The sequence below is a fragment of the Fusarium mangiferae genome (genome assembly GCF_900044065.1).
Source record: "Fusarium mangiferae strain MRC7560 genome assembly, contig: FMAN_scaffold009, whole genome shotgun sequence".
In the NCBI taxonomy this organism is placed as follows: Eukaryota; Fungi; Ascomycota; class Sordariomycetes; order Hypocreales; family Nectriaceae; genus Fusarium; species Fusarium mangiferae.
Genome location: NW_024573929.1, coordinates 859,317 through 873,385, shown reverse-complemented (window position 1 = coordinate 873,385; position 14,069 = coordinate 859,317). Strand labels below are relative to the sequence as shown.

Below are 14,069 nucleotides of genomic sequence, written 5' to 3'. Positions count from 1 at the left end.
TCAGGAAATACCACGTTCGTTGCACGTTTACTTTGTGCTCTGTCCCTCCGATGATCATTTCAGAAGAATTGTTCCTACTACGTTTTACAGCCACGTGGTCTTATTGCTTGTGTTATCTAAAGATCGATGGTTTGTGGCAAGTTATGTCTCGTGCGAGTTGGTATATGTTGCGGCTCAAAGGAGTGCTGTGCTCTACGGGGAAGCGGGACGGTGATACCGCGTTCTTATGTGTACGTGTTCTTGATACATCAACGCTTGACTATGATGGGTAAGGGGATGCAAAGACCAAGAGCCGGTGGCAATGGTCTGTTGATATGGGATGCTTAACGAGGGTGGGTTTCAATAATCAAGCACTATCGTCAGTCCTTAACGCGATGCTTCTACAATAAGTATTACTGTGTTAACTTAGACAGTCATGTCATTGATGTTATCTTCTAAAGTAGAATCTTGTCCCTTTTCATGCCCGATATCATGAGTTGTTAAACAGTAAAACCCCGACAGTAATGATACCAAGAAACCAGACATGGAGTTTCCATCAACACCGTGCCATTAATATATTTTGAGGGCATTGCTGCCAAATGTCAAGAACGATCGCTATGCCGTAATGCACCAATTTTATGCAAATCTGAGAAAACACAACAGTGCTTGCTTCGGGAAAGGGTATCTGATGTGAACGATGGCGCGATGTGCTGCGTGAGCAGTACGTAGTTGTGGTGAAAGCCATTACTTTAATTATGACTTGCCAGGATGTGACAATAAGAACAATTTCGTATGAGAGGAAGCGAAACGTCATAAAGCGTAAAGGCGTGAGTCGGCGCAGTGATGAGAGAGATGAATATCGTAATTCGTGAGTGTTGCGTATAGTTGTTTATGTTCCGCAAACTAAGAGTGCCGGATGTCATGCTGGAGAGCCGGGATATGGAGAACCGAGACTAGAAAGACTTGCGATGCTGGAGCGATTGACACGTTTTCGTTTTAGGGCTTGGTAATCCTTTTTGAATGAGGATATGCATCTTTGAAGTTCTTTGTCTGGATGTGCTGGCATTTGAATCTCAACGGCTTTGAGGCAGATGCGGAGATACTGAAGTTCATCGTCATTTTCGCGCAATTCTTGCTCGCTATTTTATGTTAGAAAGGTGCTAAGAATAGGGTGGTAGGTAAACTAACAGATGAGCTATTCGGTTTTGAAGAAAGATAATGCGCTGAGCAGCACGTTCGGCACGCTCGATGAGCAGACCTTGGATATGCTGCGGGATATGTAAGTATATGGATAGTTGAACGGAGAGAAAACAAAAACGTACATCAGACTCTTCTTGTCGAGCCTTGAGATTTGTGACCAATTGTGACATCTCCTCGTTGAGCTGAGTAACTTCCTGAATAACCTTCTTGGCCTGAGCAACAGTCATCCCCATGTTGGCCGGAGGTTCCGGCTCTGGCTCCGGTTCTGGCTCAGGATCCCTTCTAAGTGATGCTCCCAGATCTGAGAACCGTGTCTTGAACGCGGAACCTGGTGTGCTGAAAATTGATTCACCAGGACTGCACATATCCAGGCTCAATCGTTGATGCGCTTGTCGCGGTGATGGCGTGGAAGGTAAGGAGAATGAGACGGTCTTCTTAAGCATCTTTGTGCCCTCCAGCTGATCCAGTTGCGCGGTGAGAATATCGACGCCACTATCGTCGAGTAAATCATCGTCGCCTGAAGTCAACTCATGCGCGAGCTGACTCAATCTCTGCGCCAAAACATCGCGACTGTTTCGCGGGCGGTGGGTCCGACGAACAGAGGGAGAAGTGTTGTTTGGTGAATCGTTGATTGAAGATAGTCTTGAGTGGCCAGAGATGTCCCTTTTGTGAGGACTCACCCGTCCTGTGGAGAATCCGAGACTTGAAGCCACACTCGGGCTGGAGAGTAATGAAGGCGTTCTCAATCCGGGAATGTCTTGGTCCGGGGCAGAGTCATTGTCGTCGTGATATCGGTTGCGAAATTCATTGCGATAACCGTTGCTGAGGTTTCCGTAGGAGAAATAACTGGTGGCTGGTGTAGTGGCGGTAGAGGATGAATTTGAGAGAGGTTGTTTTCGATCCGGCGTCGAGAAGATGAATTGCTGATCCGAGACTGCAGACGCCTCGTCAGCCTCAGCTGCAGCCGCAGCGAGAACAGCAGCGGTATCCTCGTCGATAGCAGCGAGATCCATGATTTGATCGCGACAGATCTGATGTAAAGTGGTGTGTTTATGTTGATTTTCTTTCTGCGGTGGGTGGTAGCAGCACCTCGGGCAACGGCAGCGGCAAGGCAAGGTACGGGACGTCAAAGATAGCGGCACCAACCTCGCGTCTCACGTCTAGTTAATGCGAACTCTTTACCTTTTGAGAGCTTCAAATCGCCTAAAGGAGACCAACGCCAACGACGTGTTCAAGAGTGGAGCACTTGGAAGGGATCCCAGCTTCACCGACTCGACTGGACTGGACTCTCACTCGCCCTGGGAGGCTGGACACGTCCACAGTCCACAGTCGCAGGGCCAGGCCGGACGTCCACCAACAATAACCGGGCTTGACCAGCAAAGAAAAATTAAGGGCCCCGCGTGGGCCGCAGTGCAGGGAGGAGACCCAGGTAAGAAAGGGGCGCGAAAGAACAAGCGAAAGTAGTCGAGAAAGAAGCGAGAAAAAGACGATGAACTCTAGTTATCAATAGAAACTCAACTATAAAGAGAAGCCACCAAATCTCCCCGTTTGGCTTCGACGCGGGCGCCGTTGGTTTGACTTTGGCCGAGTATGGTAACAGTAACATTTTCCTAGTCCTTGAGGCGGGGAATTGTGGCCATGAATGGGACGGGAGATGGAACTGACCCATATTTTGTCCGATCCAATCAGATTATATCGAAATCAAGATACGTCATCTTTTCACGTGTTGGCACTTCCTACAGCTCAGTTTTAGACGCCCAACTGAGTGTCTCTCGTTGAGTTGTCAGTCATAGGTTTCAGGACGATGCGCCTTTTTTCGTTGCTGCTGGGCATCAATGATGCTTCTGCCTCAGCCCTTTTCAACGAGGAACTTCGCAGACGGTGCATCACGTGACTTGGTCAGTTCTCGATCGTGGAACCCAAACCATCTGGGTATCCCTCAGGGAGCAAGAAAATTCAAGACTTAAACAAAGGGTGCTAAAATAGACTAAGTCAAAAGTACCCTAAAATTGGGCTAGATTTACCGTAATTTTGTCGCTTAGGGTCAAGGTCCTGAGTTTTCTTTCCTCCCCTTGGTATCTCACCAACCATGAAGCGCATGAAAGTGCGTGCATGAACTACAAGTCTTCGCAAACATCAAAACAACACTGGCTTGACCATGTCGAGGCTCTATATAAGGACTCGATAACCCTCATCTAAGCAGGCACTCCCTGTCTAGGTCTATGTTCAGTGATGTGCGTGCCTGTGCTGAGGTGTGGGGTAGTTAGTAGTTTGACTCGAGAGCGATCTCCCCAGACCAGGTTGGGTTCAAAGTCTGGGGAAGTTGCTCTTCTTTGCAGTCAAGTTAACCAAGATGAGAAGATGATGCATTGAATCGAGATTCTACCCGTGGACTTGCTTGTTTCCCCCGGCAGGGGCTATGTAACGCAACAAAGATCCTCGTGATACTGATCCAAGCGGTGTCAGATCAGGATTGACGTATGAACCCCCAGTATAACATGTCATAACCGCCATATGCGATTCTGCAAACTTTTCAAATTCGGAATCTGTAGGACTCTGATCGAATGCAAGACCCTTGCTTCGAGAGCTGAGCTTTGGCACATCTACTGTAGCACCACCGCTTGGGGCACATAACCAAGGTCTAGGCCGAGGTCTTACGCCCTTCTCCCTCCAAAGCATAGCCGTAAACCTACAACTCATTGGAAAAGTCTTGCAGAGTGGTCTGTTGTTTATATGCGAGTCCATTTCCGTGGCCTGACCTTGCCCGGGGCTTCGCCGAGCTGAGAAGTCCGTACCCCGACATTAAAGCTCGGAGACCGGCGGTGATGAGGGGAAGTGTAAATGACAGGCTTCACTTAGAATTTGCTGTCATAAAGTCATGATATTAATATTTGCTGAGGAAAATTCATGATTACAAAACTCAATAGATGCTTGATCTACTCTATCAACTCCCTTGGACCGTAGTCTCAAGCTTGAATATGTAAAAGTTGCTCCATGTCTCCGTGGATGTGATGCAGCTTCTCCATCATGTGCCATTTACCCCTCTGGTCTAGAGAAATACTTCCCCATACTTGATCCCACTTGCAACCGTGCAAGCTCAGTTTACAATGGCAGCAATTGGACAGCTCCTCCACTAAAATGACGTTCTTAAAGTGAAGAAGGAAATGGTCCCCCCGGAATCATCATTAGGTGCTCGCTCATTCAGTTCCGTCCGAGCACTTCCGTCTTCTTCCACCTTGGCCCGTCTCTTCTCTCAACTCTCCTCCGAGTTGTTCCATTTTCATGTGCGCGTCTGGCTTGTCTCACGCGACACTGTAATAGCATTGTTTTTTTTAAAATTCTCCGTTGTTGAAGGCACAAGATAGAGAGACCAACCGAAGAATAGCATCTACCATAACGTACCTCCACTCTCCGGCCACTGCCTCGGCTTCTCCCGCTATTTGCACGCCTCTCTTTCCATTCGCGGGGCCGCCATCCATCATTGATACTCTCTACTCTACTCTACTCTATTCTTGTCTGCACTGCTCTTCCACTCTTCATATCTTATCCTCGACTCACATCGTCCTTCCTTTCTCTTCCCCACTCGCCAATTCTCTCCGACGATACAGTCGCTCGACTTCTCCCATCTTGACTCTTCAATGACGACGCCGTGAGCTTATCCTCCGACCTTTCAACTTCCTCGGACGCTCTTCCGCAGCGGGAACCCGGTCTCTCCCTCCGTCCGTCCGAGCCTGCCTCCGAGTCCGATTTCTCTTTCTACGGCATCGTCGCGCTCTGTTCTCCCACCTTTTTTTGCTCTCTGATTCGACCCACGGTTGCCCATCATGTCGTGGAAAGCTTCAGAGCGTCTGATGGACACTATCCGTCACTATGCTCGGTTTCCCGCAACTGGTGTCAGCTTGCGCCAGATGGTCCAGTTCGGCGAGAAACCCTCAGTCGGTATGTTTTAGCTCGTTCCCGTGTCCATTGAGCACAGTTATTGACTGGGCTGTGAAAGGAACCCTATTCCGAGCTTCTCAGTTCTTAGCCGAGGAGCTTCCAATCCGTCTAGCTCATCGCGTGCAAGAGCTCGACGAGCTCCCAGATGGCCTTAATGAGATGCCTTCTGTCATCAAAGTCAAAGATTGGTACGCTCAATCGTTCGAGGTATGCGTCTTTGCAGTCAATTCGTTCGAAACCCGCAGTATTAACTCGACCGGTAGGAAATCACACAACTACCTCGGCCACAGTTACCCTCGGATATCCGAAGCCGCCTCATGAAACCCAGCAAAGCTATCGGTCGCAATGCTTTCCGCCTTCCTGCCGCAACCCCTAATCCCTCTATCGACGAGGGCGAAGCCGACGGTTGGGGCGGTCTTCAGAACGACAATGGCAAAGCCAAGGCCGCTGCGCGCCGGTACTTTGCTATTGTTGACGACTCGAGCGACTGGCCCGCCGATCTTCACCTGTACAACCAACGTTTCGCTCAGACTCTGCACCACATCAAGCGCCGTCACGATGGCGTCGTTACCACAATGGCTCAAGGCATCCTCGAATACAAGCGCCGTCGCCAGCGCATGCAGATTGATAGCACCATCCAATCCTTCCTCGACCGCTTCTATATGTCTCGTATCGGTATCCGTATGCTTATCGGCCAGCACATCGCATTGACAGACCAAAGCCATCATCGCGACCCCACTTATGTCGGTATTATTTGTACCAAGACCAACGTCCAAGATCTCGCTCAGGAAGCCATTGAGAACGCCCGATTTGTCTGTGAGGATCACTATGGTCTTTTCGAAGCTCCCAAGGTTCAACTCGTCTGCAACCCCAATCTGAACTTTATGTACGTCCCCGGTCATCTGTCGCACATGCTCTTCGAGACCCTTAAGAACTCTCTGCGCGCCGTTGTCGAAACCCACGGTATGGAGAAGCAAGCTTTCCCCGTTACAAAGGTTATTGTTGCCGAAGGCAAGGAAGATATCACCATCAAGATCTCCGACGAAGGCGGTGGCATCCCTCGAAGCGCAATCCCTCTGGTTTGGACTTACATGTACACCACTGTCGATCGCACACCAAGCTTAGATCCCGATTTCGATAAGAGCGACTTCAAGGCCCCGATGGCTGGTTTTGGATATGGTTTACCCATCTCACGTTTATACGCGCGCTACTTCGGCGGTGACTTGAAACTCATCAGTATGGAAGGGTAAGTGCTAGACAAACATATTTCCAAGCCGCCTGGACAATCACGCCTATTCTGATGATGAACAAATTCGTCACTAACATTTCTTTCACAGATACGGCACCGATGTCTACCTCCATCTGAACCGTCTTTCATCATCCTCCGAACCTCTGCAATAGCAATTACATAGCGCCGGCGCACAGAACCTACAGGTTCCTCCTTGGGTTCTTCGCAAACGACTACAAGGCCGAAGCCGCGAGATATCGGAACGGAAACAGGTGGGCGATGCCGAGGCGGTGGTCAACGCGCCACCACGAAGCAACTATACCAGTCCACAGGAAGTCTAATGGGTTTTTTTCTTACAAAAAGGGAATTATCGTCGCCCGCGGGAGAACCGTGCGCCGGAGCAAAACACAGACGAAAATATATCGTGATACTACTATATCAGCAATTACTACAAGAAACAACAAGAGGAAGAGCAACAAGAAGGATCAGGCGATGACGATTACAAGGCCGCCCACGATATGCCCGCAGCTATACCACGCCAATAGGAACGCACAGCTCACTTGGATATTCGAAAGAGGAGGAAAGAGACTACTCGATTCGAGGGACGAAGATCCCACTACACCAGAACACCGCACCATGTGGTTCACACAGCCCGAGGGATCGCTATCCATGGAGGCCAGTCTAAAAACCAACGTTGGGAAACTCTACAGTCTCACAAAGCATGCCGTTGCACGCATGTTTGGACAATAAACACTATTCGAGCTTCGATTTGGTTATTATTATATTCTAGGTAAACATCCCTCCCGCTTGAGATGGGAGGAAGAGGAACATCGTTTTATGCAACGATGAGGGCACATGTATGATGCATTAGGTATGAGGGGGAAGAAGAGGGTGGTGACGATCGATATTATTGGGATGCTGTCTTGTTGACAGAGCATGCAAGCATGTATATGGAACAAAAAATACGTCTACGGGAGTCTAGGTCATGGGTAGGAAATATCATTTGCACTTTGTTTTTCTGGTTACTTGATTTGCGCTTCGACTCCTATAACTGTGGTCGGGATGAGTATCCCTTGATCTCACGTTGATAAGATATCCTCAACTTTCTGATGTGACAGCATATGAGATTCAACACAAGTAAAGTAAAGCAACGCAAGTCAATTCACTAGGCTTTTCTACCTGTTCCTGGGCCGGGGGCTCCTAGCCTCAATCATTCTCATCCGATTTCGCTTCTGCTTCCGCTTCCATTTCCATTTCCATCATGCCTCTCACTCAAGGAGATCGCTCTAGTCTGAGCTGTTGTGAGGGCGAATCAAGCAACCGTTTTCCCCTAACCCATGGCAATCGCAAAGAAAACAAGACCAAAAAATAAGAGACTCAAGAGACTAGTCGGAAGTCTCGGTCAAAGAAACAAATCTGGGAAGTGCTGCATGACGACCTTCTTCTAGTTGCTCAGGGCGTCAAACATGTTGCGACTCTGCGTGGGGTGGCTCGATCGCTGGCGCCCGGACGAGTTCTCAGCTTGCTCCGTGATGTTAGGCTGAGTGAAGTAGCGCTAAAGAAAGAGTTAGACAATGAGTTACTTCTTGTCATAAGCGCACCTACATCGTTCTTCTTCTGCCACTTGTTGCCGGCATGAAAGTTGGCCTGTTGCTGTCTTCTGAGGTCGGCCTGTGAGATACGATTCTGTTTCAAGTCTTAGTCTGAGATCAAAGCCTTGCTGATCCAGTATACTTACTTCCTGTCCATTCCCCCACCTGTCCTCACGTCGGGTTGAGACTTCCTTCATGGGAGGGATGTCGTCCCAGCCGTCTGCGAGCTTAGCACCCTGGTCGCTTCCTTCGGTAGTTGATACTTCAGATGCTGAGCTGGACATGACAGTTGGGTTCTTGGACGCAGTGTGTCTCTGACCCATAGGATCCCAAGCGTTGAAGGTGATCTTGCGGGCGGCAGCCTCTTCCTCCTTGTCCTTGCGGAGAGTTGTTGCAGTCGAAACACTACCGGTGATGCTTGAGGCGGCAGTTCGCTGGGCTATTTTGAGACCGCGAAGGTGAGGAGGGAAATCGCTTGAATTCTTGGACACTTGTGGAAGAACAACCTTTGCGTTCGAGGATACAGAGTCTTCATCAATAGACATGCTTGCGAGACGCTTTGGCAGCAATTTGTGGAGATGAGGGGGCAGTGTAGCACGGCTAGAAGTTGTTGACATGTTGTCGCCAGCCACACTGGATGTTGTGGACGTAAAAGCTTGGGTCGTAGAGTAGTGAGTTGCCTGTGATGAGCCTCGAACGACTTCGTTGAAGACCTTGTTGTCATCTTCGTTGTTTGGGTCTAAGCCAAGGGATTCAGGTGAAGTGATTGGTGCCTGTCTGATGTTAGTGATTCCGTTCGATCTCCTCATGCCTATTGCTTACCCCAGGGAGATCATCTTCATCGAAGAATTGGGCAACCTCAGTAGGCGCAATGTAACCTTGGCTCATCATCTCTTCTTCCTCTACGGAGATATGGCCCGTTGCTTTGGGCATCGGAATCACCGAGGGCTCCGCGACTGTATCCCATGCGACACATTGGACGCATCGCTATTTCAAATTAGCTGGATGTTGACACCACAGCTCGGGGAAGTCCTTACCCAATCCTCAAGCTTGCGCTGGTTCGAAGAGAAGGCGGCATATGGGAGTTTTCGGTTGCAGGCACAGCACTCATGCTCCAAAACGGTGGTTGAATTATGTTCTTTGCAGATCATTCCAGTGTTTTCAGGATCAAACTTTTGACCAGAGTCTATCAAGTTGCGGGTGTTTCTCTGTTGGGCCTTGGAGAACATGTCCCAGGGCTTCCACTCGTTACCTGAAGCGCAACGAAACCTGGCAAGATTAGCAAGTTGAGCGTGAAGACACACAGGATAAGGATAGATTTTACTGGGTTGGGACAGTCTCGTAGGCTTTACTATATATCGCTTTTTTTTAGCTTTGTTTAGTTCCGACGTTGATGGACAAACTCACGGCTTGCCGCCTCCTTTGTTGTTGTTGGGCATGGCGATTCGCGGAAGGAGGTAATAGAGGAAGATTCAACTTGAGATCCCAGTGCAGATGAGATGAATTCTGTATTTGCGGACAATTTCAACTGCGAGTGGGCAAATGATAGAAGAGTGGTAAGAGAATGTTTGGGTTGTGTGTGCTCCTGTTGACTGCTTCAGGGCAGCAAATAACAAACTGACACTCGGCAATTTCAGCAGCCCCAGTTGCTGATATTGAAAACAAATAGAACAGTAGAATAAGGGATCTTTCTGTGATGCTGATGTCGAATCAAAGGAAAACCCGATGATGTTGAGGGTTGAGTGTTGAGGAGGAGGAAGGAAGGTGCAAGGCTTGTGCGCTTAGGAGATATTTATTGGCAGTGGAGGCTCTTGCAGCGGCTTCAGTGGCAGTGAATCACTGTCCTCAGTTATCAATAAAGAACAATACCTGTAGCTTGCAGGCGGGTAGTGGCAGCCCAGCCCGTGTTTGGGGAGTGCCTGCTTGCTCTTCCTGCCTCAGGTTGATAACTTCAACCTGAAGCCCACACTTTCAAGCCTCACAAGTTTACATTTTGACTGGGCAACTCTTACAAAGTAAACCCTACACCTCCTCCCTTTGAGAAGAAACCTTTTTTTGCTTTTAGATACTGTTGTGTCGGTTACAGGGGTGTCAGTGCTGAAGATACTGTTATCTTATAGCATTAACTTGGTAGTAGCCAATTAATGGGATCCAGGTATCCCAATAACAGCCACAGAAGTATCAATCATTAAGTTTCTGGCCAGACTGAACTCTCCGTAAACTCAATCAATAAGGTTACCTTTGGGGTGCAGCATCTCAAGCAACTCGGAATTACTGTTGTTTAAGATTGAACAGTTACCTAGATAACCTTCCGTGTGGTTAGGAGCAATTGAGGAGGGATCAGGGAAGCAGAAGAAAGGGAATTATCCTTTTGGCTATTGTACTGTGTATTTGATTGCTGCGACTGGTTCAGCAATGTCATGTCAAACAACCCATGCTGTATACATTATTCATGATGTTTGCCACGAGAATGTAGCGCAAATCATGTAGACCAAGGTATTTAAAATCACCACTGCTCATAAATCAGATTACATGGTAGCTACTTTGGCATAAGCCACTTGAAAGTACAACGTTATACACATTCTTTGATCGTGTTGATATGCAACATCCCGCAGCCGTCAACCCCTTTAACGGTCCATGCACTGACAGCTCAATATCAAGAGCATACATGTCTGAATTGCAGAGACAGACACGTCAAATTCAATTCTGGCACAGGCATTACATATTAGATTCATGAAAACTAATAGATGAACTTATATGAATCTAGGTTGTTGTTAGTTAAGCAAGTCCAAGGGCGGATGAGGCTCAACACCGGCCCACATGCAATGTTCATCTGCCACATGGGAACCATCGTCCTAATTACACCCTACACTCACTCCCATCTCATCGACATCGATCAAATTGTCCCCAGGAACTAATCACCATGCATGCCAAGTTCGCTATCCAAGCTTCCTCTTTCAGCGACAGAGACAGGGCTAACACGATGCCCAGTCGCTTCCGACATTTTCACCGCCATCTACCCTACAGAGAATCAAATAAAGCCTTCACCGCTCAAGCGGAACCGTCCATGGCGTTGATTTAGCTCACTGCCCAAACCCCAGACGATCAGCTGGCATGTCCACAAGCTTGTCGATTTACAGTTACCCCGATCATCATAAGGCTGTGCGTTGTCTGCGGACTGTGTGCATCTTTGATGGTCAGAGATGCTCACGTCAACGAGTGTACCACGCTGTATGATTGGCATAACCATCTCAGCATCCGAGCGTAATCGGACTCACTGCAGGTGTTTGCAAAACTGCAAAAGGACTGCATAATCTTTCTTTATGGAAAGATAATTCTGCATCTACCCTGCACTGCGAGAAGCTATTGGCCTCTATCGCGTGGCTGGACGGGAGTATGCTAGTGACCGCGCCAACCGACAAGCAAGCATCAGTTTTTCTTCAACATGCTAGGGTCATGCCATGTTGCTGCAGTGATATCAACAGACGTGTCAAGCTACTGAGTTACCCATTGACTATTCGTTGCTACCGGCGTGTCTACGTAGAAACTGGTATCCATCGTCAGGTTAAGCTTGGCGAACAACCCACCTGCGGTAACAGGCTTCATCCATCTTCTCAAATCCACCATCGATAGACTCGCTCTACAGAGACGACAAGGTCAGGCCTAGACCGCAAAAAGGCGCTCCTTTACCGATACAGGTTGGAGGTCTTCCAGATCAGGCCGATCTCATGTGGACGATACTCATCTTGGCCAAAGGATCTGGGGTAGGCAACCTTTTGACTCGCGCTTGTGCAAGCCTCAGCACTGGGCTGAAGCTAGACGTCTAAAACGGCGTGACAAGCTCTCAGCCATGAGAAAACAAGATGTTGGCGCTCTTCATTGATTCAAGACTGGCAGCAAGAACCTCCCAGAGAGATCGGTGCTCTATGACCCGCCCGTTGCAAACAGCTGGTCCGTGAATCCGTGCTCTACGATAAGCTGTTGTCGATCCACCGAGCGAGCATCGGTTGCGATGAGCATCACTGGTCCTGGGTACAGTACGAAGAAAACAAAATAGATCGACAAGACAACGCGCTTCGTGGCCAATGGTCGTGTCAGTAACAGCACTGATCAATGACTTCACCATGAGTGATGCCGCTGTGGCAGTCGACCTAAGCGGGCTAAGATCGACTGTGGTAGCTCTCGGGATGGACAGATATCGCCACATTCGTCCAATTCCACGCAAAGGAAAAGCTTGCATTAAACCCGGCCAATACGGAACTGACAGCTCAGGTCCCGGTTGGCGGATCATCAAGAAAAACGCAAGGCTCAGTCGGTCATGGTCACTCAGGACAAGCGGAACACGTCAAAAGTGAACTCGACAATGCGGTGACGGAGCATGGGTCCATGACTGCTCTACAGCCGAGCTTTGAGTCTCAACCTCAGGATCACAGACCCCTTTCCAATGCCGGAACTGCTGTTGAGAATTTGCTTTTGATAACGGACGACTTTTCTCGAGTGATGCCGATCACCAAAACCTAATTACTCATGCACCGTTCCTAGATTCTCGGTCCTTCTGAGTTCACTTTACTGTTGATAGTGCACACGCTAGAGAAGGCCAACGGGCTCGAGGCTCCGGTGGAGCAGCACGGGGCGTCCCATCGGGAAGAACCCTTTGGCGCCTGCACTCCACAAATGCCAATTAATGAAAAACGTTAGGTCAGTTGGTCTCGAGACTGGCTAGGTCCTGAGAAGTGAAAGAGGTGGCAGGAAAAGCGGATGTGAGGCATTGAGACCAGAATAGACGAGGGCTGGGAATACGAATAATGGTGCAGGCGTTGCTCATGTGGTGCAGGCTTGATCGCGATCTTCTGCCAATTGATTTGATCAAAAGGCAGAGTCAGCACTGCAGAGAGGAGATGGTAGCAAAGGTTTCATGGCTGATGACGATGATGATGTGAGCCGAGCTACTCAAACAGGTACAGGCACACTCTTCCAACTCAATGGTAGGCTGTTAGAAAAGAAACGGTGCAATGTTGGAGCTAAATTGATGGGATCGCGGCACACTTTTCAAGACACGGCACGGCACGTCACGTTCAGACACAGTTCGACCTCGCAGCAAATTGAAAGCTCAGTACTGGTCATAAGCCAGACCCAAAAGCAAGTCTTCGTTTCAGAAAAATGCATTGCTCACCAGCCTCCATCTGTGCGTGCCGCGCTTGGGCATTGAAGACCATCAGGGAGGCCATATCCCGCAGTAGGTCGTTCACAGGGGCTTCTCTGGAATAGAAATCATGATCCCTTCAACCTCAGCCACCATCGGAGGTCCCTTCAAAGGGTCGGGCTGGGAACTGAGTGAACGGACCTTTTGGAGATCTTAGGCACGGGCTTACTCGCATCATCTATCATCTGTGCATTCCGTCGCTCAAGTGACAAACGTGTCGCGCAGGGAACTCCTGGGCATAGGTAGCCTTGGGTCGTGACAGCGCATAGCCGGTTACGAAGCGACGCGCCAGCTAGAGCTTTGATTGATTGACTGATCGACTGGGTTGAAAATGCAGGGACAATCGCATCAGAGTTCACCCCGCCTGCTCACCTCGAGACAAGTCAGGCCTAATATTGATAACTATCGTTATCTATGTACTTGGCCATTATAACCGGCTGCATGATTCGAGGCTGATGCACAATTGTCTGTCGACGGCTCTAAAGACTTGCCGCGTTTCAAGCCGCGGCATTGATAACGAGACCAACACCGAGGGAGGCATCCAATCTACCGTCCACTGCGTGAGATAATCAAAAAGCAACGAGAGGGGAAATGGAGGGGGAGCATCAATGGGGACGACAATCATTCACGACCGCTGCGCTGCGCTGAGTTGCGAGATGGATCGACGCCTAGGTCGTCCAGTCTGTTGGGCCAGGATAACCTTTCCTTCGAGAAGGTCTGCTAGACTATTCCACAACACCGGTGAACCCGGAAATGCTACCGTACGGTACCATCGTGACAAGCTCGCCTATAAATTTGCTGCAGGCAATCTCCGTTCCCCAGGCATGTGTCCTTTGCATTGGGTCGATCCTGCAGCATCGTGACAGACAGACAAGTCCAGGATCGGAAAACGTGCCCCGAGTAGGAATTAGCAATGCACGGTGCAATC

General features: G+C 49.2%; 3 protein-coding genes across 3 annotated transcripts; 1 reads left to right on the top strand and 2 right to left on the bottom strand.

Moving 5' to 3' along the window:
• Window positions 1-898: 898 nt before the first annotated feature.
• On the bottom strand, window positions 899-2,192 carry FMAN_12376 (uncharacterized protein; the record flags this gene model as incomplete). The annotated part of the gene is made up of 3 exons (XM_041834907.1): window positions 899-1,118; window positions 1,168-1,247; window positions 1,302-2,192. 3 exons carry the CDS (start codon window positions 2,190-2,192, stop codon window positions 899-901), a joined length of 1,191 nt encoding a protein of 396 aa, XP_041685124.1.
• A 2,811-nt stretch (window positions 2,193-5,003) lies between these two features.
• Window positions 5,004-6,519, top strand: FMAN_12375 (uncharacterized protein; the record flags this gene model as incomplete). Its single annotated transcript, XM_041834906.1, has 4 exons — window positions 5,004-5,118; window positions 5,177-5,325; window positions 5,382-6,364; window positions 6,456-6,519. The coding sequence occupies 4 exons, from the start codon at window positions 5,004-5,006 to the stop codon at window positions 6,517-6,519; spliced, it is 1,311 nt and encodes a 436-aa protein (XP_041685123.1).
• A 1,271-nt stretch (window positions 6,520-7,790) lies between these two features.
• On the bottom strand, window positions 7,791-9,377 carry FMAN_12374 (uncharacterized protein; the record flags this gene model as incomplete). The annotated part of the gene is made up of 7 exons (XM_041834905.1): window positions 7,791-7,901; window positions 7,952-8,032; window positions 8,085-8,711; window positions 8,761-8,925; window positions 8,976-9,207; window positions 9,263-9,289; window positions 9,346-9,377. The coding sequence occupies 7 exons, from the start codon at window positions 9,375-9,377 to the stop codon at window positions 7,791-7,793; spliced, it is 1,275 nt and encodes a 424-aa protein (XP_041685122.1).
• Between the last annotated feature and the right edge of the window lie 4,692 nt (window positions 9,378-14,069).